The 23,835-nt window shown below is 39.5% G+C and overlaps 1 protein-coding gene across 2 annotated transcripts in view; it reads right to left on the reverse strand.

Annotated features, from left to right (window-relative positions):
* Window positions 1–4,723: 4,723 nt before the first annotated feature.
* Window positions 4,724–23,835, reverse strand: part of immp2l (inner mitochondrial membrane peptidase subunit 2) — a 537,230-nt gene continuing 518,118 nt past the window's right edge. For both annotated transcript variants that reach the window (XM_043709514.1, XM_043709513.1), the window contains one exon: window positions 4,724–7,961. In XM_043709514.1, coding sequence (XP_043565449.1) covers window positions 7,818–7,961 — 144 coding nt within the window. In that variant the 3' untranslated portion in view covers window positions 4,724–7,817. The remainder of the gene's footprint in view (window positions 7,962–23,835) is intronic.

The raw sequence follows: 23,835 nt of genomic DNA on the forward strand, positions 1-23,835 counted from the left end.
TTTGAATAGGAAGGGTTTAGAGGGATATGGGCCAAATGCTGGCAAATGGGACTAGATTAGGTTGGGATATCTGGTCAATCTTGGACAAAATGGACAGAAGGGTCTGTTTCTGTGGTGTGTATCTCTTTGATTCTGTGACTTTATGGCTTTCATTAGAACCAGATGCTTATTTTGATTGGTTCTGATTCAGATGTTGCTAAGCAATGTAACTGTTCCAAACCAGATGAAGATGGACTTTCCAGAGTGTGCACTCGCCTGGATACCGGCTGATGAGCTCACTTACTCAATTTAGGTCTGGTGGAACTCTTTTGCTGTTTCGAATTTGCATACTAGCAGCAACTACATTGGCCTTCTGACCCGGATCCGAAGAAAACGTTTTACCATTTGGTTTTGTTTTGGGGTTTTGCTATGGGCTGTTCAGTATATGTCCTGAGTGAGGCTGTGCAATTACCTTCACTCAAGTGGTGTTCCCTAAGCTCAGTAGTACTCCTGAGGGTATCCCCCTCCATTGGAATACCCTGCAACTCAAATGCTCCACTTGTCGCATTTTCCAATGATGAAGCCAGTTGTAGTGCCTGTTTGAAGTCCAGTTGGTTTTCAGCTATTAGACGATTTTGCAGTTACATCAGTATTCCCATGTACTAACCAGTCTCTCACATCTCATTAAGAGTTAAACCAAAGTCACACTTTTTCAGTTATCTTAACCTTGTGAAAAAAATCCCAATAGGGATTCCTCTGGTTCTCAGATTGCAAGGTTAAATGATAGCACCTCAGAATTAAAGGCGTCTTGGGTTGTAATATTTCTTAACCACATCCACCAGCTCTTCATAGGTTTTCATGTCTGGTGCCTCAGTGAAACTTAGGCTCCTAATAACTGAAAAAGCTGTGGGTCCACAAGCTATCAAGAGAATTAATCATTGCTTTTCATCTGCCCCAATGTCATTAGCCCAGAAAAAAAATCATATTCTTTCCATATACTGGGCCCAGTCTTTTATGGCATGATCAAATGAGTCAAACTTCCCAAATAATGACATGACATCAGAAATGCTTACCCTAACTCAAAGATGACTGTTGGAAGTGAATTTCTTCAGGATCGTGGTTTACTCTTGTTGCTACTGAAATTACTCCAGTGGCTGGTAGGCCTTCACCAACTCACCCCTTATTTACACGGAGAGTTGTTGACACCGATTCCCTCAGAGCTAACTCCTCAAATGAACAGAACCTCTGACATGCTTGTTTATGTCTGTCAGCCAGGGCTCCCTGATTGGACCATATTAACAGCCCCAGTCAGGGAATTCCTGTTCAGTGAGGTCCATCTGGCTGACCTCATTATAATCGCTGTTATAATGTCTTTGAATCTAGTATCTTCAAGGAGCTTTTCAAGTAAATTAATCTTGCCACAGCATGGGTAGCGTTAGTGTCTTTTTTGGGGATTTTCTCACTGTTGGATCACAAGATTGTACCTTGTGACTTGCAGTGGGAAGAATGGATTATTGGGGTTGCACTGGTCAAAGAAGTTGCTGGGGTTTGGGGTGAGGAGTTGTCAGGGCTGGTAGGCATGATAGTGTCAGGGCCAGACACTCAGGTAAGTGCTATGGGGGGGGGGGAAAGAGAGTGATAGGGTGATGGTGATCGATTAGGGGAGGAGCACTGGTCATAAATTGATAATTGGGACGTCATCTTAACAGTTACCCTGGTATTAAAACTAAGTTTTTAATCATGTATCTTTTCCTGGATAACTATTAACAGAGCTGTAAGCCTCCAAATTCTTTGATCTTAAGGGTTTTCTAAGAGGATTCCAGATGTAAAATTGCCAATCAGATCTTTAATTTCCCAGGCAATTTCCGTGCAGTCTGTTGTGTTTAGGGTTCCATATCTTCCCAACAGATAACTTCAGTTTGTGTTGTTCCAATGACTACCTGCCATCGGAACATTTGGGTTATTAATTTATAATACTTACCTATATGCCATCACAGATATTTTTCACAAACATATTAAAGTAGAATGGTGTACAACAATGAAACATCAGTTTGTTTTCACATTTTTATTTACAATTGCATGAAGTTTCCAAGAATTGCATTGACTTTCAATATTCATTTGTAAACATAGGCAAACACCTCTTGCATACCCTGTGAATCACCTTTTGTGTACTGGTCATTGCTTCCATGTATGTGTACTTAAAAATAGGAGAGGAATATCCTGCTGGATAATCCTGAGTAAGTGAAGCATTACTCTGACTATTGATTAAAGATTGCTAGTTGGACTCGCAGTATGGGACATTTCTGCTTACTGGAAGCTACACAGGATAGGAATACATTGGAATGATAGAACAAGCATGTAGATGCACTGTGCCTGTTTCAACTCATTCGGTGGTTCATTCTTAGGACAGTGCCATGTCTAATCAGAGTGAACCTGCCTGCTTTAAAATTTAAACAAGGTCTGGCATTAACTGGCAATCATTATTAGCTGGTGCATTTTCCATTGCAATGCTTCCAATCACCATTCTCCTCTCTTATAGTTTATATATTCATTCCCTCACTCCCAAAAAATTGATATTTCAAATTATCTCAATGAATGCAAGATGAAAAGCATCTGCAAAATGTGTACTTTTAAGCAATACTTAAAGAAAAGGCAACTTTCATTATGCCAAGGATATGCTCATGATCTGATAGCATTAAATTATGAGATTAAAAATATCAATTACTTCAAAAATACCATTATAAGATTACTAAAAATATCAAAGTATGGCTGCAAAATTTCCTAACTCAGACTGATGATAAGAGATAACATTATTTTGCATGAGCTTCCTGGTACAAAGCACTTTATGGAATCCGTAAGTGCCACAATGTCTTTAATAGAGCTCTGGGCAAAGTAAAATCAGAGTTCCTTCTTTGTTCAATATTACATCTTCAAAGAAAAACCTTCGATTATTCTCTGTTTCCAAAATTGATATGCCTCAATTTTAGAGTTTCAAACAATTGACCATATACTTAACATATTAGATAAACTTATGAAACTTTACCTGGTACATTTAAATGGTTAATCTTAGTTTTCAAATTTCTGAAAAGACCATAATTAAATTTAACACTAGTTTTTTTTCCCTTGAACATTAATTCATTACCATACATCGTGTAGTTTGATGGCCAGTATGCAAACCAGTCCATGATCAACCTAAAGGAAATGTACTTCCCCACTGCAGAGTGAATTGGTGATCCTGTGTTTCCTTCTCCCTGTCTGAGAACAGTTCAATCCAAGGAAAAAGGCAGAATCAAAAGTCACATGACACCAGGTTATAGTCCAACAGGTTTATTTGAAATCACACATGCTTTCAGAGCATAGGCCCTTTGTGAGGTCATAGAGTCATAGAGATGCACAGCACGGAAAGAGACCCTTCCGTCCAACCCGTCCATGCCGACCAGATATCCCAGCCTAATTTAGTCCCACCTGCCAGCACCCGACGCATATCCCTCCAAACCCTTCCTATTCATCTACCCATCCAAATGCCTCTTAAATGTTGCAATTGTACCAGCCTCCACCACTTCCTCTGGCAGCTCATTCTATCCTCGCACCATCCTCTAAGTGAAAACGTTGCCCCTTAGGTATCTTTTATATTTAACCCGTCTCACCCTAAGCCCAACACCTCCAGTTCTGGACTCCCCCACCCCAAGGAAAATATTTTGTCTATTTGTCCTTCAATGAGAGAGAAGGACACTCAGACACAGAGTTTATAGGCAGAGATCAAGGGCAGAGAGATCAAAAGATCACACAACTGGTGTGAGTTGAGTGTCAGATAATAAGTCTCTGCAGGTGACCAAGAGTGTTAGATTGTATGAAATGTGTTTGTAAAGTCAATGTCAGTGCTGTGCTGTCATGACAATCAGGCAGAGCGATAGGAACACACAAAAGGTGACATCTCAGGTCAGACACTGAATTGTAGGTGTGGGGCTTTGTTCAGAATCTGTCTCAGAGTTTTAACCTGGAATCAAGCTGGTTTTATTCCGAAAGCTGGAATTTATAAGATGCCATATTGACTGACTGTGATGATAAATTGTGTGTTTTTTGAACAAAATAGAATGTATCTGCAAATAAACATAACGATTTGGATGAAATGATTCACCCCAAGTGCATATGAGAGTGTGTGAGTATGAGAGATCACATGTTTGTGTGTGTGTGAGAGAGTGCACCTGTAGAGAGTGTGCATGTGTGAAAGAGAGAGTGCATGAGAGAGTGTAATAAGTAATTCAATACTGAACAAACTAAATAAAATAGAAAGATCATGACAATTTATCAAGGTGATGCTATCAAAACAGAAAAGTACGGAAGATTTTACAGATACAGAACAGGGTGGTGTGGTCTGAAAGCTTGTGCGATTTCAAATAAACCTGTTGGACTATAACCTGCTATTATGTGACTTCTGATTTTGTCCACCCCAGTCCAAGACCAGAACCTCTACATAGTAGGAAAATGGGGTTAGAATAACTTTTGATTAGATTATGAAAACAGGCCTTCGGCCCAACAGGTCCACACCGATTCTCTGAAAAGTAACCCACCCAGACTCATTCCACTACCCTACATTTACCCCTGCCTAATGCTCCAAACACAATGGACAATTTAGCATGGCCAATTCACCTGACATGCACATCTTTGGATTGGGGGAGAAAACCTGAGCACCTTGAGGAAACCCACGCAGACACGGGGAGAATGTGCAAACTCCACACAGACAGTCGCCTGAGGCAGGAATCAAACCTGGGTCCCTGGCGGTGAGGCAGCAGTGAGCCACTGTGCTGCCCCACTTGCTTTACTTGAATAGGGCAATTCAGCATTAGGCCATTTAACCACTTTAATTGCTAAAGTTTCCAGAAATAATTTGATATCAATTACAATACAAAGATACTTTGCTTCCCTGCAAAATTTATGATGGGTAAAGATCTCACATTGATCTGTCCCAGACCAATTATCTTAACTGTAATTATCTTATCTGCCTTAGCCTTGACTTTCTCATAAGGGGAATAAAAGATTTGATGCACCTTCCTTAGTTTGCCAGTTTTAGAAGGAACACAAAAAAAAATTTCATAGTGCTTCTATGTAACTCCTTTGTGACCTAATGTGAAATGCCATTCAAGGTTTCACTGGCTTTCCATGGAGTTTACTTCTTAAGTCAAATTTGCATTTCAAAAGTTAGAACAAATCTATGAACAATTATATTTAGCTGTGTTGACATGTCTAAAGTATGACCTTCTTTATTGGACAATTGTAGTTCAGATCCTAACTTGAAACACAAGAATACCACCATAGCAGGTCTCACTATAGTTGCATCCAACATGCAAACTTCCAGCAGGAGTTGCTAGACAATAAGGAATCCTGGTTTCTATTGCTCTGGTTATTTTTTCCCTGGGTGATGTTAAGAATGATTTTGCACTGCTGTCATCAGCTGAGACTACAGGGATCAAACCTGGCATCTTTCCAAGCTGTATGAAAGATTGCCATGACATCTCATGGATTTATAGTTGAACCACTGAGAATACGTGGCAATCCAGTGAATTTTAAGTAAAGAACAGAACATATTAATAAATTGAGCTCACACTGAATAAAATACAGATAATGCAAAATCAAGAAGGCTTCAAATTATAGAAATATCGACTCTGATCAAGGACAAGTTAGAATACACCATACAGAGTACTACAGGGACTTTGTCACCATATTACAGGAAGGATGAAATACTTTTGGTTCAGGTATATAAAGATTTAAAATGTGTTGCCAGAAATGAAGAATTTTAGTTATGTGGAAAAACTGAAAAAGTTAGAATTATTTTCTTTAGAACGGAGGATGCTGGGGCAAGATATTATAGAATTATAAAAAAAATTGTAGTAGATAGAACCTCGATCTCATAATAGGGAAGTCAAATATGAGAAGGGACAAAGATTTAAAATAATAGTTGGACAGACAGGAAAAGTTTAAAGAGACATTTTTTTGAATCCAGAAGGTGGTGAAGATCTGGAGCTCATTGCTTGAGAGGGTGATAGAAACCATTACTACATTAAAAAGGAATAAAATATCACAAGCTATATAATTACGGATCAAGGAATGGTCAGTGGAATTCAGTCACATAATTCATTCTTGGGTGGCTCAGAGCACAATGGGCTGACTGACTTCTGTCTGTGCCTCAAATCTTCTGTTTCTAAAAAATGTCATGACTTAGGAGCCTGCAAATCCTTTTCAATGTTACTGTCATTCAGAATCTGCTCGATCAAGGAAGTTTCTGTTTGAAGAATTACGCTTTTGGTTATCTTGATAAAAGATTGCAAGGGCTCATTCTTACTTATTTGTTTTTTTGAGTCAAGCATATTGCCTTCACTGCCACAACATTCTAAGCTCTGAAGAAACATTTTACTTGAATAGGGTAGTTGCCTGAAATAGTGGAAAAAAACCCCATCTTGCAGTGGAGTCTAATTCAGATCTGCTCTGATGTGACAAAAATTAAAAATATTCAGTGTTACACTTTGTATCAGTGGCAATAGGGTAGGAAATTGGAGTGTCAGTGCTGGGGGATGGAGCATCTATTCCCTTGTATCACCCAATGTCAATTCAATATTAAGTAATCTTTGGTTTCAAAGCTGCATATTTCAAAGAAAGTAAGGTTCTTTCAATTATGTCCCAACAGCAGTATCCTACTTTACCTACTCCCTAATTAAATCTTGTTATAAGATACCAAAATGCATGCCAATTTGTAGTAAACTCCAGACCTTTGTGAGTTGCAAACCTACAGCCATGATGAACTGGATTGAAACCTTCATCAGCAGTAGAGAGAGAGAAAATAGTCATTTCCTCCTAAGTTAGGTTTTGAGCTAGGAGCCATGAATGAAATGACTTTCTATATAAAGTCCGCTTAAACCAAATCCTCCCAAAAGTCCCAGACCATGATATTCTTGGGGCTGCAGTGAAACTAAGTTTTCTTTCATGCCCAAGACAGAATTTGGGTCTGATCCTGATGCTACCAGGATTCATGCAGATGTAGATTGGACCTTCGGTTCTGGTGGGCTGCTTACATATCATGCATCTACTTTACTTACATCAGGAATGGTGGTGCTATGAAAAAGATGCCAGTTCCAATGGGCAGGGTGAGGTGCGGGGGACATGTTTTGAGCTCTTCTAAAGAATGCAAAAATAGAAATATTTCTTACATTTTCTCATCAGAATGGGTCCTGTATTACATATAAGATCAAAACTTGTTTAGCCTTTTGCATGATAGAGGACCCTGCTCTTTTAACGTAAACGTATCTCAGTCTGGTCCAGTTATGCAAATGACATTCTTTGAACTTAACTTCCCAGAAGTTTGAGACAAGATTCCTTGTTTTAGGTGAGGAAAGGTGCTAACTGTAATTGTCCACACTTACGCTGGCAAACTGATCATAAGAGATTTTCAGGCCCTAATCTATTGGTTCTAGACTGACATCATCTCAATAACATCAAGGGTATATTAATGGCTTCCTTGGCAAAACTGCAGTGTGTTCTCCCAGGTCTCCACTGGAATTAACTCTTTCATTTATATTTCATCCTAAATTCAAGATGAGTTTTGGCTCAATAGGCAGTGAAATCATTCAAAACACGTAAGAAAAACAACTAAAAATTATGGCAAGTGTTCAATAAAGTCTGTGTAATAATGAATTTTGCAATGTAGAACACAAGTGTTTATGGCTTGGGAAAGGCCAGTGTATGGAATATACAACGCTACAGAACAACACAATGCAATCTTCCTTTTCCAGCAGCTACTGGATCAATTCAATTTCAAGCTGGAAGCTTGCTTTCTTCATTCAGTGCTAAATGGACGTCCCATCCACCGATTCATTGCCCTCAATCAACAAAGGCCTTCGCTCCACGGGGAGATCTGTTTGTAATTTCATCCAACGATTGGGAGGCCAGATGATGTGTGAAGCACGGGCATGAACTAGTCCAAGGGAAACCTGTAAAATAAACAACATAATTTATGAATATTAATGTTGCCGTTACATTTTCTTTTCTATTCACTTTTAGTATGTAGTGAGAATGTCTCATGGTTTTTTTTTCTTTATCTCAAACCTGGCTTTTCTAGTTTTCATTGTTTGCATGCTTGAAACAGGAATCTCTTCGTTTGGTAGACTAATTAGTAAAGTTATAGCATATGGGATTCAGGGTGAGCTTGCCAATTCAATTCAAAATTAGCTTGACGTTAGGAGACAGAGAGTGGTGCTGGAAGGTTGTTTTTCAGACTGGAGGCCTGTGACCAGCTGTGTTCCACGGGTATCAGTCCTGGGTCCGCTTTGGTTTGTCATTTTTTTTAAACAGATTTACATGAGAATTCAGGAGATTTGTTTAGTAAGTTTGTGGATGACACTAAAATTGGTGATATTGTGGACAGTGAAGAAGCTTATCTAAGCTTAAAAAGAGATCTTGATCAATTGGGTCAATGGACTGAGGAGTGGCACATGGAGTTTAATTTAGATAAATATGAGATATTACATTTTGGTAAAACAAAAACGGAATTTATATAATGAATAGTAGGGCCCTGGGTAATGTTGTAGAATAGAGAGACCTACAGCTTCAGCTACATAATTCTTTGAAATATGCGTAACAGGTGGAGGGTGGTTAAGAAAGCATTTAGCATGCTTGCCTTCAACGCTCAGACCTTTAAGTATAGGAGTTGGGATGTAATATTGAGGTTGTCCAGGGCTTGGGTAAGACATCTTCTGGAGTACTGTGTACTGTTCTGGTTGCCTTGCAATAGGAAGGATATTATTAATTTGCAGAGGGTTCAGAAAAGATTTACCAGGATGTTGCCAGAATGGAAGATATGAGTTATAAATATAGGCTGGGATTTTGTTTTACTGGAGTGTAGGAGGTTGAGGGGTGACATTATTGAGGTTTATAAAATCATGAGGGACACAAATAAGGTGAATGGCAAGGGTCTTTTCCCTAGGATGGGGTAACCAGGGGTACATTTTTCAGGCGAAAGGAGAAAGATTTAAAAAGGACATGTTGGAAGGTCAACACTTTTACGAGTGGTGCATAAGTGGAATGAACTGCCAGAGGAAGTAGTAGATGCAGGTGAAGTTACAACATTTAAAAGGCATTTGGACAGGTACAGAAATAGGAAATGTATGGAGGGATATGAGCCAAACACAGGCGAGTGGGACTAGTTTGGTTTGGGAACATGGTCAGTGTGGACAAGTTGGACCGAAAAGTCTGTTTCCATGCTGTATGACTCCATAATGGAAAACTGCATGTATGAAAACGTGAAACATCTGTCATGTTAAAAATCACACAACACCAGGTTATAGCCCAACAGGTTTAATTGGAAGCACAAGCTTTTGGAGCACTGCTCCTCCATCAGATGGTTGTGGTTCTGTTATGTTAATTCTCTTATTGCAGTAAGTTTCAGTAAAAATCTGATAGGGAATCTTACGGGTATGTGTGAGTGTAATGAATGGCTGGTGCCATTCACTTAAGACTGAGGGAAAAATGTATCTCATTAATTTTACAGTTATGTTGAATTCTAAAGCTGAATATTTTTAAAAAAATATTATTACAATTAATATTCAGTTTGAAAAGTATTTTCATTGCACATAAATCACATTTATTGCATTCAAAATAATTATTATTCATATATATCTAATTAAATTTCTCATCAGCTACTATTTTAATCAATGATCGATCCAATGCAATAGCAATAAAAGTCCTTGAAACATCAAGTTAAGGCTCTCAGCTTTGACAGAATTGATGTCTGAATAATAAAGAAACTGTAGTTAAAATCTTTATATGGAGTAGTGCCTTTGGCATAATGCTTGCTGTTATACAGCCATAAAGTCATACAGCATGAAAACAGACCTTTCGGCCCAACCAATCCATGCCAAACATAATCCTAAACTAAACTAGTCCCACCTGCTGTTCATGGCCCATATCCCGAAGTGTTTGCCTTCTAAGGAAAGTGTATTGAGCATCAGAAATGAAACTGTTCATCCTCTTAATTCAGGACCATAACTTCTTCCTAATGCAGGGCATCAAAAGTGAAACTGATCTATTTTCAGTACCAAACATCACTATCAAACAATCTTAATTTTGGAATTCTCTCAAAATTTACTCCATAGTGGATTTTGATCTTAAGCTATGATACCACTGGATTCATAATTTCCTATATGTCATCCTATACGTCTGCTATTATGTCCCAAATTAACAGAAATATACTATATATTTATGCTGATTACAAACTTTGGTTAAGTCCAATCAAAGTCTCTTCACTTAAGATCTTTACTGACACCTTAAGAACACTTGTGTTCTGTAAATCTGGCAGGACACGAGCTTAGAACCAAAAAATGATCAAGTAGCTAGGGAACAGAGTAGTGGAATTTCACTGTTTCATATCTGACACTACATTTTTCATTAAAATTAGTAAAGGCAGCAATGCCAGCTTCTGGTACTGAAACACTCAATCTAAAATATTATTAAAACTTCTTTTTGAATCCAAAAATACTGGCACTCTGCTGCTCATTAGATATCAGCCACCACATCCTGAATGAAATGAAAAAATAGTAGTGCACAGAAAGAATGTACTCTTTACTGGTGCCCATAACTCTTAAATGAATTGAACTTATGCTAATTGAAAGTATTCATAAATAAGCTCAAAATGACAACATTTGAGTCATTTCATTTTCATTTCAATTTATTGCATGATGGTCCTGTTAATCTAGTTCAATAGTCATGTTCTACCAAGCAAATTTAGTTACCAATCTAATTAGTGTACAGCTGTGATAGTCCCAAAACACTCAGTTTTGTTTCAGTGATTATTTCATAACAGATATCACTTTTACATAATTAGAAAGTTGTCACTCAATATGCCTTCAATTGACACATCATAATGATTAATTCTTCAATGAGTTTGTATAAATGGAGAGGCCTGGCTGAGAATACCTGATAGTAAGCAGGAAGCAGAGGCACTGAACAGCCATCTTCTTCAATGACATAGCAAAAATAATAGACAAAAAATAAACATGTCTGTATACGTGGCTGCAATTATACTGTAGATATCAATCCCATATCGGGAAAGTGTGATGCATAACCACCAGACTGCACTTATAATACCAGCTCAACATCCATCCATTATGCAAGAAAATCATCTTCAATGAAACTTGCACACATTTGGAAGTGGACTGACAATGTTCGTAAAAGTTCCCAAGCTATTTTCTAGGTTGCATGATTGCAAATAGATGTGAGAAATTTCCCATGCATATGTTTCAGACTGCCTAGCTTAAAAATGAGTTTGGATTACAATGGGATCTTACATCAAATAGAACCCCTTTCAATATGCATCTAAAACTGCTTTATATTGACATGAAAGTGCCAGTACAACCGCTGATTTAACCTCATCGCTTTGCTCAGATATTGCTTACAAAATGAAGTTTCATACTTGCATTTCACGATACCATCTAAAAAATATTCTGGAAGTTATTCACTAATAACCCCTGGGTATCCATTATTCCCTTCAGAACTGATGAAATCCTCACTGACAATAAAACACAATAACAAAACAATTTCTGCTTTACACTTTCATTCCTTCACGAAGTACATTGTTTAAATTTAACAGGGAAGTTTATTCCACTAAAAACAGCTCTAACAGTTTTAGAACTGAAGTCTCTGCTATAATTTGTCCAATGTAGACTTACAGAATAGTTACAGCAGAGGAGACCATTCAGCCCACCAGATTAGGCAGTGATCTAAAGATAAAATATTTGTAGTGTATCATCTCTCTGCAAGAAGAACTAAGCTAGTCTCAGTCCTCTTTCCTTTCCTTGTTACACTGCAAATATCTTATCTTTAAATCACTGCCTAATCTCCTTATGACCCTACCTTCACCACATTCTCATGCAATGAATTTTAGAACCCCACTCCTTCCCATCCTTCCTAAGAACAGAATAGAGTTCCCCTTGACTTCATTTTTCACCCCACCAGCCTTCACATTCAAAGGATCATTCTGTACCTGTTCTGCCATTTCCAGCACAATGCCACAACCAAACACATCTTCACTTCCCCTCCCATCCTCTGTCAGAATTCTGCAGGTACATTTCTGTCTGAGATATACTTGTCCACTCCTCTATCACATCTCACAAAGCTCAATTTGGTACCATGGCACCTTTCCATCTAATCACAGGAGATGTAAATGTTGACCTTTTACCTTCTACCCCCTCGCTGTGCATGACCCCATACACTCCTTTCAGTCGAAGCAGTGATATACTTCTACTTCTTCCATTTCAGATTACCGTATTAGTTGTTCAAAATGCAGTCTCCACTATTTTGGGAAGATAAAATTCAGACAGTCACCAATTTGAGGAACACCTCCACCTTGTCAGCACGCATAACCCCAAACATCTGCCTGCATGCCATTCCAATAAACCATCTTGTTCCATGTTCACATTTCCAACCCAATCCTGTTCCATGTTTCAAGTGAAGTCTGCTGCAATTTGGAATAACAGCACTACATTTTCCAGTTAGGCATTTTGCAGCCTTCTTCTCAAAGTTCAAAATGTCACTCCATGAACTCTGTACACCATTTTTACTTTTTTCTCTTTTCTCAAGTGCTAGTCTGTATATTGTTTCCATGTTTTTGCTTTCAGTCAGAGCTAACATGCATTCTGCTATTAACCTTTTTCCTGGAGCAACCATTACACTCCCTTTGCCTTTTGTTTCATGACACCTTTGAATTTAATCTTCTGCTTTCTAGTCTTTCACTAGTTTTTTTTATTTCACTTGTTCCTTTCCCCTTTTCAAAAGCTTAAAAACCATCAAATATCTACCTCCTTTCAGTAGCAGCGAACTGAACATTAACCCTGTTTCGCTCTCCCAAAATACTGCCACAACCCTGCATAGTTTCTCTCACATTTCATATTCTTATTTCAGATCTTCCAAATCTGTAGTACTTTGTTTGCATTTCCTTTCTTTCCTTCCCTATCTCTCCTGAATACCATGCATTCAGGTATAGGTTCAGATTTCAAATATTTTGTTGAAAAGCTAAAGATTCAAATGAAACGTCATTATTCATTTACGGGGTATGGGGATCACTGTTTATTGCCCATCTCTGTTTGCCCTGGAGATGGTGGCATTGAGTTGCCTTCTTAATCCGCTCAACCCATTTGGTATAGGTAGACCCAAAACGCAATTTTGAGGGTGTTTTAGTGTTTTAGGATTTTGACCCAGCGATACTGGAGGAACAGTATTTCCAAGTCAGGATGGTGTGTGGTTTGGTTTGGAGAACTTGCAGATGTATCTACTAACTCTGCTCTATAGATAGTAGTGGCTGCAGGTTTAGAAGGTACTGTCTAAAGAGCCTTGGTGAACTTTTTCAGTGCATCTGCAGATGATGCAACTTATGAGTATGTAGTGTGTCAATCAACTGAAATACTGACAATGAAAAAGAATAGCAACTTGGTTAGTCATCTTTGTTTTTTTCAATATTTGGTTTGAGATTTATCTATGTTATAATATTAGTGTTTGCAGGTATTAAGTACTTACTGAAATGCTATTGTACATAATAAAATCACAACACTGGTCTCACAAAATTAAATGTCTAGCCCCATAAAGAATAGAACTATTCCATCCCAAACACCACTTTGCAAATACAGAGTGCAAAAACTCAACTGTCTTTAGATTTTGCCTCAAGGACATTTTCTAACTCGTCATGTTCCCAATTACACATTTAATCTGATGTCATTATAGATTAATAATAATTCAGATTACCTTGTGTAGTGTAAACATATTAATTCAAGGGAGATTACATTTGCACTACTCCAACATGCAGCATGGCATTGAAATGACTTTCAAAAATATTCTTCCAGCAAAATTTATACAAGGAACTGAATGACATGTATTAGTTTTATTATCGTGGTTAAAATTCTGGAAAATGGATAACATTATATTGTACTCAAAATAAAAATAGCAATTCACAGATTATGCAAAGAACATTGCAAGTTAAGATTTTTTATGGTTCTTTCTACATTAATATTTCTAGAGTATATTATTCAATGACAAAAATGCAAAGAATTCGACAGAAGTTGAATGCTTCAAAGAATACAGTTAAACTGTTATTTATGAAATTCAGTTATTCAGAAGTTAACCCTACATTTCCACATAAGATGTAGCTACAATTGAACTTTATAAACGTTTTATGTAACACACCTTGAAAAATTAATGTTTTATAGAAAACGTTCTAGTTTAATCAACTTTCAGCTCTGATTTGAACCTAGTCCACTTGGTAGAAATGGACAGGGCCAAATGGCACAAGATGGAAACCCCTACCATTTAAATTGCCAGAATGTCAGTAGTGTGGAGGCTGCCCAAGATTAGCAGTGCTCTTAATGAAGATGTCCAAGTCTCAGCCTGATCAGATGATAAGTATTTGTAACACAACTGCATGAAACCATTTGGTACCGAACTCACCAGTAAAATTTGGTGGTAGGCAACAACAATGGCCAGAATTTGCTGGGCGAAAGTTAGTTTTTAAAATATTTGTGAGCTGGAGAGCTCCTTTGGGTCGTGCTATATGATCCTTGGGCCTCCCCATCCTCCGTCCTCTCTCTCCTTTTATTCTGATATTGTTTTCAGAGACCAGCACGATCCTTACATCAAGGGTCATGATGTTAGGTCTCCAAAAGAATTGTTCTCCAGCCAAGAGTCTGACAGTCATCCACTGGTTCTCACATCATCTACTCCCAGTTAGAGTGAGAGACAGGACAGATAAATTTAAATGGGGCTTGCAAGATAAAATGTATGGGCTTCGAGACAAAACTGGCTGAACAGCCACCACGCCAGCTAAAATAAGGTTTTAAACTGTTTTTCAGGCTTGGTCAGACCTCCTAAACATTACCTATAATATTACAATAACAATTTTGATTCTCTCCTCATAAACTGGGATGCACTCAACTTGCTTTTCCTTTACCTTCTAATGTCATAGAGAGGTACAGCATGGAAACAGACCCTTCAGTCCAATCCGTCCAGATATCCCAACCCAAACTAATCCCACCTGCCAGCACCCAGCCCATATCCCTCCAAACCCTTCCTATTCATATACCCATCCAAATGCGTTTTATATGATACAATTGTACTAGCCTCCACCACTTCCTCTGGCAGCTCATTCCATACACTTACCACCCTCTGTGTGAAAACGTTGCTCCTTAGGTCTCTTTTTCATATCTTTCCCTTCTCACCCTAAACCAATGCCCTCCAATTCTGGACTGCCCAACCCCAGGGAAAAGACTTTGTCTATTTATCCTATCTGTGCCCCTCATAATTTTGTAAACCTCTATAAGGTCACCCCTCAGCCTCCGACACTACAGGGAAAACAGCCACGGCCTGTTCAGCCTCTCCCAACAGCTCAAATCTTCCAACCCTGGCAACATCCTTGTAAATCTTTTCTGAACTCTTTCAAGTTTCATAACATCTTTCCGATAGGAAGGAGACCAGAAGTGCACGCAATATTCCAAAAGCGTCCTAACCAATGTCCTGTACAGCTGCAACATGACCTCCCAACTCCTGTACTCAATACTCTGACCAATAAAAGAAAGCATAGCAAATGCTTTCTTCACTATGCTATCTACCTGTGACTCCACTTTCAAGGAGTTATGAACCTGCACTCCAATGTCTGTTTGTAATCTGAGGTAACCTTCTTCGCTGTCCACTACACCTCCAATTTTGGTGTCATCTGCAAACTTACTAACTGTTCTTCTAATGCTCACACCCAAATAATTTATGTAAATGACAAAAAGTAGTGGACCCAGCATCGATCCTTGGGGCACTCCACTGGTCACAGGCCTCCAGTCTGAAAAAAAAACAACCCTCCACCACCACTTTTGAGCCAGTTCTGTATCAAAATGGCTAGCTCTCCCCCTATTCTGTGAGATCTAACATTGTTCACCATTCTCCCATAGGGAACCTTGTCAAACACCTTACTGAAGTCCATATAGATCACATCTACCACTCTGCTCTCATCAATTCTCTTGGTTACTTCTTCAAAAAACTCAATCAAGTTTGTGAGACATGATTTCCCACGCACAAAGCCATGTTGACTATCCCGAATCAGTCCTTGCCTTTCCAAATATATGTACATCCTGTCCCTCAGGATTCCCTCCATCAACTTGCCCACCACCGACGTCAGGCTCACTGGTCTATAGTTCCCTGGTTTGCCCTTACCACCTTTCTTAAACAGTAGCACCACGTTAGCCAGCCTCCAGTCTTCCGGCACCTGACCTGTGACTATCGATGGTACAAATATCTCAGCAAGAGGCCCAGTAATCATTTCTCCAGCTTCCCACAGAGTTCTAGAGTACAGCTGATCAGGTCCTGGGGATTTATTCACCTTTATGCATTTCAAGACATCCAGCACTTCCTCCTCTGTAATATAGACATTTTGCAAGGTATTACCATCTATTTCCCTACATTCTATATCTTCCATATCCTTTTCCACAGTAAGTACTGTTGCAAAATATTTGTTTAGTATCTCCCCCATTTTCTGCGGCTCCACACAAAGGCTGACTTGCTGATCGTTGAGGGGGCCTATTCTCTCCCTAGTTACTCTTTTGTCCTTAATATATTTGTAAAACCCTTTGGATTTTCCTTAATTCTGTTAAACATTTCCAGATGTTATTGTGTTGAAAAGAATAAGTAGCAGTTATTTTGCTGGGATACTAATCTGCATAATAAATGAAAACAAGATGGTGTATATAGTGGATTATAATGGTTGACGTCTTCACTTTAATTATTTATTTATGTATTATCTGTCTAACTCCATCCAATTTTTAACAAATTATACTAAACACACTGCCGAAATTAGATTTAAGTTTCCGTGATTTGCTTATCTGTCAGATAGACTTTCCCTGCTTGTGAAATTATACCTAAAATTTGTTTAATGTCTTTAAGAAGGCTTTCAATTCTTCACAGGGAGTATAATTGAACAAAATTTAAGAGAGAAAAAAAAGTAACTGAGTAGATTTCTTAAAAGTTTGGTCAAATTAAGTAATTTTAAGGAGGGTCTTGAAGGAGCACAGCTGGGTGAAGAGATTCAATTCCTCAGCTAATGAAGCAGTTCATGTCCACATGTAGAAAGATCTGGATAAGATTCATATTTGGGCTGATAAGAAACAAGGAGGGTTGATGTATATATATTAGACTGTGATGTTTCCAGCAAGAAAGAGTCTAGCTGTCACTCTTTACAAATCAATGTCACTGTAGTCACTCTTTTATCGTGTGGCTCAATGACACACTGTGACTTTGGGTGCAAGACAGACTGGTTGAGGAAAAGGCAAAGTCTAAAACTAAGGCAAAAACTAACTTCAGGCTTAAGACTTCAAAGTAATAGCATTGCAATCATCACACAACAATTAACATCTTTAGTATCACGGTCACTAGAAATCTAACAAGAACTTCTCTACTAATACTGTGGCTACAGCAGCAGGCAGAGGAAGGGCATTCTGATGCAAGGAGTTTACCTCCTGACTCCAAAAGCCTGCCCACTCTTTACAATGCACATTTTGCTAATGAAGCAAGTCTGACTCAATATAAATGCCGCGAACATGGGATATTTTACCACCATGAAGGCAGGATTCAGTTAGGCCCATCAGCCACCAGAAGCAGTTTCGAAGTGACTGTGAAGTCAAGCAAATATTAAGGCAGGCGGTTTAGAAGCCCCATCTTCGTTTTCTGGGTTCTTGGTTCTATTAAAGACTGTTAGACTTTCTAACCTTCACCTCTAAGAACCACTCTCACCCAACTCATTCGCCATGCCTACTCATTGCGCTCATTTTTCTCAAAGAAAGTTTCTGATTGGGTGTTTTCTTTCTCATGAGCATTTCAAGGCTTGTCATTTTTGTTATTTTGCTGATTGGTTGTAAACATAATGCACACTGGATTAGTTGGCAAAAAGGGATCATGCAGTTACAACCGGATAGAAATGTCAGATGGAATAGTTCACAGCATAAATGTCAGGTCTCTCAGTGGGAGAGTATTTCTGTCTTAGTGATCACAACTCCCTGACCTTTACCATACTCATGCAGCGGGATAGGAGCAGATGGCATGGGAAGGTATTTAGTTGGGGGAGGGGGAATTACAATGCTGTTGGGCAGGAACTGGGCTGTCTAAATTGGGAACAGATGTTCTCAGGGAAATGCACAACAGAAATGTGGAGGTTGTTTAGGAAGCACCTGCTGATAGTGCTGGACAGGTTTGTCTCACTGATGCAAGGAAGGGATGGTAGGGTGAAGGAACCTTGGATAACAAGGGATGTGGAACATCTAGTCATGAGAAAGAAGGAAGCTTACTTAAGGTTGAGGAGGCAAGGATCAGACAGGGTTTTAGAGGGTTATAAGGTAGCCAGGAAGGAACTGAAGAATGGACTTAGGAGAGCTAGAAGCATGAAAAAGCTTTAGCAGGTAGGATTAAGGAAAACCCTAAGGCATTCTACACTTAAACAAGGAACAGGAGGATGGCCAGAGTGAGGGTAGGGCCGATCAGGGATTGTGGAGGGAACTTGTGCCTGGAGTCGGAGGAGGTAGGGGAGGTCCTTAATGAATACTTTGTTTCAGTATTTACTACTGAGAAGGACCTTGTCTTTTCTGAGGACAATGTGAAACAGACTGATATGCTCGAACAGGTGGAAACATAAGGATAGACAAACACTCTAGGCCAGACGGGATATACCCGAGGTTACTACAGGAAGCGAGGGAAGAGATTGCTGTGCCTTTGGCTTTCCCTTGTTCAAGAAAGGGAATTGGGATAATCCTGGGAATTACAGACCAGTCAGTCTTGTGTCAGTGATGGGCAAAGTATTGGAGAGGATTTTGAGAGACAGGATTTATAATTACTTGAAAAACCGTAGTTTGATTAGAGATAGTCAGCATGGCCTTGTGAGGGGCAGGTCATGCCTCACAACCTTATTGAATTCTTTCAGGATGTGACAAAACACATTGATGAAGGTAGAGCAGTGAATATGGTGCACATAGATTTCAGCAAGGCATTTGATAAGGTTCCTCATGGTAGGTTCATTCAGAAAGTAAGGAGGCATGGGATGCAGGGAAATCTGTCTGTCTGAATCCAGAATTGGCTGGCCCACAGAAAACAGAGGGTGGTGGTAGATGGAAAGTATTTAGGCTGGAGCTCAGTGACCAGTGGTGTCCTGCAGGGATCTATTCTGGGATCCCTGTTCTTTGTGATTTTTATAAATTTCTTGGATGAGGAAGTAAACAGGTGGGTTACTAGGTTTGCTGATGACACAAAGGTTGGTGGAATTGTGGATAGGGTGGAGGGTTGTTGTAGGTTGCAACAGGACATTGACAGGATGCAGAACTGAGCTGATAAATGGCAGATGAAATTCAACCTGGAAAAGTGTGAAGTCATTCACTTTGGAAGGTCGAATTTGAATGCAGAATACAGGGTTAAAGGCAGGATTCCTAGCAGTGTGGATGAACAGGGGGATCTTGTGTTCCATGTTCATGAATCCCTCCAAGTTGATGCCTAGGTTATTAGGGTTGTTAAGAAGGTATATGGTGTGTTAGCTTTCATTAGCAGGGAGATTGAATTTTAGAGCCATGAGGTTATGCTGCAGATTTATAGAGCCCTGGTTAGACCACACTTGGAATATTGTGTTCAGTTCTGGTTGCCTCATTATAGGAAAGATGTGGAAGCTTTAGAGAGGGTGCAGAGGAGATTTATCAGGATGCTGTTAGGCTTATGAAGAAAGATTGAGGGAGCCAGGGCTTTTCTCATTGGAGCGAAGAAGGATAGGAGATGACTTGATAGAGGTGTATAAGATAATGAGAGACATAGTCAGAGTGGATAACCAGAGACCTTTTCCCATGGTGGAAAGAAGGTTGAGAGGCGACTTAATTGAGACATACAAGATAATCAGAGGGTTAGATAGGTTGGACAGTGAGAGCCTTCTTCCTCAGATGGTGATGGCTAGCATGAGGAGACATAGCTTTAAATTGAGGGGTGATAGATGTAGGACAGATGTCAGAGGTAGTTTCTTTACTCAGAGAATAGTGGGGCATGGAATGCACTGCCTGCAATAGTAGTAGACTCACCAATTTTAAGGGCATTTAAATGGTCATTTGATCAGCATATGAACAAGAATGGAATAGTGTAGGCTAGATGGGCTTCAGATTGATTCCACAGGTCGGTGCAACATTGAGGGCCAAAGGGCCAGTACTGTGCTGTAATGTTCTATGTTTAAATGTGTAACACTGAGGGAGCATAATCTTAAGGTAGAGTCATAGAGTCATAAAATGTACAGCATGGAAACAGACCTTTCAGTCCAATTCGTCCATGCCGACCAAATATCCCAACCCAATCTAGTCCCACCTGCCAGCACCCGGCCAATATCCCTCCAAATCCTTCCTATTCATATACCCATCCAGATGCCTTTTATGTGTTGCAATTGTACCAGCCTCTGCCACTTCCTCTGGCAGCTCATTCCATACATGTACCACCCTCTGCGTGAAAAAGTTACCCCTTAGGTCTCTTTTATATCTTTCCCCTCTCACCTTAAACCTATGCCCTCTAGTTCTGGACTCCCCCACCCCAGGGAAAAAACTTTGTCTATTTATCTTATCCATGCCCCTCATGATTTTATAAACCTCTATGAGGTCACCCCTCAACCTCCAGCACTTCAGGGAAAATAGCTCCAGCTTATTCAACCTCTCCCTATTGCTCAAATCCTTCAACCCTGGCAACATCCTTGTAAATCTTTTCTGAACACTTTCAAGTTTCACAACATCTTTCTGATAGGAAGGAGACTAGAATTGCACACAATATTCCAACAGTGGCCTAATCAATGTCCTGTACAGCTGCAACATGACCTCCCAACTCCTGTACTCAGTACTCTGACCAATAAAGGAAAGCATAACAAATACCTTATTCACTATCCTATTTACCTGTAACTCTACATTCAAGGAGCTATGAACCTGCACTCCAAGGTCTCTTTGTTCAGCAAAACTTCCTAGGACCTTACCATTAAGTGTATATGTCCTGCTAAGATTTGCTTTCCCAAAATGCAGCACCTCACATTTATGTGAATTAAACTCCATCTGCCACTTTTCAGCCCATTGGCCCATCTGATCAAGATCCTGAGGTAACCTTCTTCACTGTCCACAACACCTCCAATTTTTATGTCATCTGCAAACCTACTAACTATACCTCTTATGCTCATACTCAAATCACTTATATAAACGATGAAAAGTAGTGGACCCAGCACCGATCCTTGTGGCACTCCACTGGTCACAGGCCTCCAGTATGAAAAACAACCCTCCACCACCACCCTCTGACTTCTACCTTTGAGTAAGTTCTGTATCCAAATGGCTAGTTTTCCCTGTATTCCATGAAATCTAACCTTACTCACCAGTCTCCCATAGGGAACTTTGTCAAACACCTTACTGAAGTCCATATAGATCACATCTACCGCTATGCCCCCCATCAATCCTCTTTGTTACTTCTTGAAAAAACTCAATCAAGTTTGTGAGACATGATTTCCCAAGCATAAAGCCATGTTGACTATCCCTAATCAGTCCTTGCCTTTCCAAATATATGTACATCCTGTCCCTTAGGATTCCCTCTAACAATCTGCCCACCACTGAGGTCAGGCTCACTGTTCTATAGTTCCCTGGCTTGTCCTTACCACCTTTTTTAAACAGTGACACCATATTAGCCAACCTCTAGTCTTCCGGCACCTTACCTGTGACTATCGATGATACAAATATCTCACTAAGAGTCCCAGCAATCACTTCCCTAGCTTCCCACAGCGATCTCGGTAGTTGGAGGAAAGTCTGGGGAGATGTCAGAGGTAGGTGCTTTACACAGAAAGTGGTGAGTGTGGGAATGCACTGCCAGCAGTGGTAGTAGAGTCAGATACATTAGGGACATTTAGCGATTCTTGGATCGGCATATGGAAGATATTAAAATGAAAGATATGGAAGTTAGTTTGATCTTAGAGTAGGATAAAAGGCTGGCAAAATATTGAGTGCCAAAGGGCTGCACTGTTCTATGTTCTATAAAGTAACAGAATCTTTACCTTACTTGTCATCTCTAAGTCTTGACCAAATAGCCATACATTGAAAAAAGCAGTTGAAAGAAAGTTAATATTCTATAATCTTTTAAAGATGCAGTCAGCAGAAAAGCTCACCTTCTATTTATCTGAACAGATCACTACGAGAGTTTTGGAGTTTAACCAAACATTCATCATTCGACTGTCTGGCACAAGTGTCAGCAGAAATAAATGGCTAGACATCTGTTTCTCTAGATGGTCTCACTGGAATTAGTTCAACAGGTCTGTTTGATGCAAGCTGGAATTTTGGTTTTGATTGACTGACATCTTTATGAATAGATATATTTTTCTTATTTCTTTGACTTTTTTTCCCTTTCAACATTCGTACAGTTATTTTGACAAGGTTAGGAGGAACGGAGTGGGTCAAAGATGTTGTTATTGAACTTTGAATAACATTGGCTGGTTGAAACTTTTATAAATTTCTAAGAGCATCATTCTTTTTTCAAAGAAGACTTCTGTTTGAGTGTTTCTTTTTATGGGACCTTTTAAGACTTGAGCCTTTGGTTCTGTATATAGTGCATACTAGCAAAGAGGGCATGGGGAGAGCATTGAAGGGATAGTAACCATTTTAACCATGAGTAACCATTTTAAACAAATCTTTCAAAAGGGTCCAACATCCAGACCAGGACTCATGGTTTCCCTGAGGTGCCCTGAACTATGAGTCCATTAGAAGTTGATAGAACTCCATGAACATTGTGGGGAGGAGGTATGAGATGCTTACCCCTGTAATGGAACAGCTAGGTTGAGAGTGCAGGGTACACCATTATCTCTCAGTGGCAAAGAATATTGGTGCTGGAAATGGGTTTGAGAAACCTAGAGTTGAGTCATATTTACCATTCCTAGTCCCCTTCCTTCTCTCCATGAACAGGGGCAGGACAAGGCAGGTTGACCATTTGTCAGGTTTACATTGGACAAATACATGAATGAGTGATTTTGCAACAAACTAAGTCATGGAGAGAAGCGTTTTAATGCAAGTCATGGAGAGAAGCGTTTTAATGGAGATAGGTGATCTTTTTGCTAAAAATGAGGAAAGGTCAAATCAGGGTCAAAGTGTATACCAAAGGTTTGAACAACTGGTTTCAACTTGAGACAACAATCAAGAAAATTACTGGAACTGGAAGTCAGTTGGTGAATGTTTCAAATGTGACCAAAGATTGTAGTTTTGGATTTTTCAATGTTCAATTGCAGAAAACCGTGGATTATCCAAGAATCAATGTTGAATGAGCAGGTTGATTGTACAGAGGAAATGGCATGGAAATCTGTTGTAATGGAAATGTAGAGCCTGGTGTCCCCTCTCTATCACTAGGCACAAGCAGACCCAGACCCCATGCCTGCCAATTACTTTATCTATTTATTCACAGGGTGAAGGCATCACTTACTGGGCCAGCATTTATTGCTTAATTCTAATTGTCTAGAGGGCAGTTAAGAGTCAATCACACTGTTATATGTAGATGTAGAGATGTACAATATGGAAACAGAGCCTTTGGTCCAACTCGTCCATGCCAACCAGATATCCCAACCCAATCTAATCCCACTTACCAGCACCCGGCCCATATCCCTCCAAACCACTCATATTCACATACCCATCCAGGTGCCTTTTAAATATTGCAATTGTACCAGCCTCCACCACTTCGTCTGGCAACTCATTCCATACATGTACCACCTTCTGCATGAAAAAGCTATCTTAGGTCTCTTTTACATCTTTCCCCTCTCACCCTAAACCAATG

The sequence above is a fragment of the Chiloscyllium plagiosum genome, chromosome 19 (genome assembly GCF_004010195.1).
Source record: "Chiloscyllium plagiosum isolate BGI_BamShark_2017 chromosome 19, ASM401019v2, whole genome shotgun sequence".
NCBI classification, from domain to species: domain Eukaryota; kingdom Metazoa; phylum Chordata; class Chondrichthyes; order Orectolobiformes; family Hemiscylliidae; genus Chiloscyllium; species Chiloscyllium plagiosum.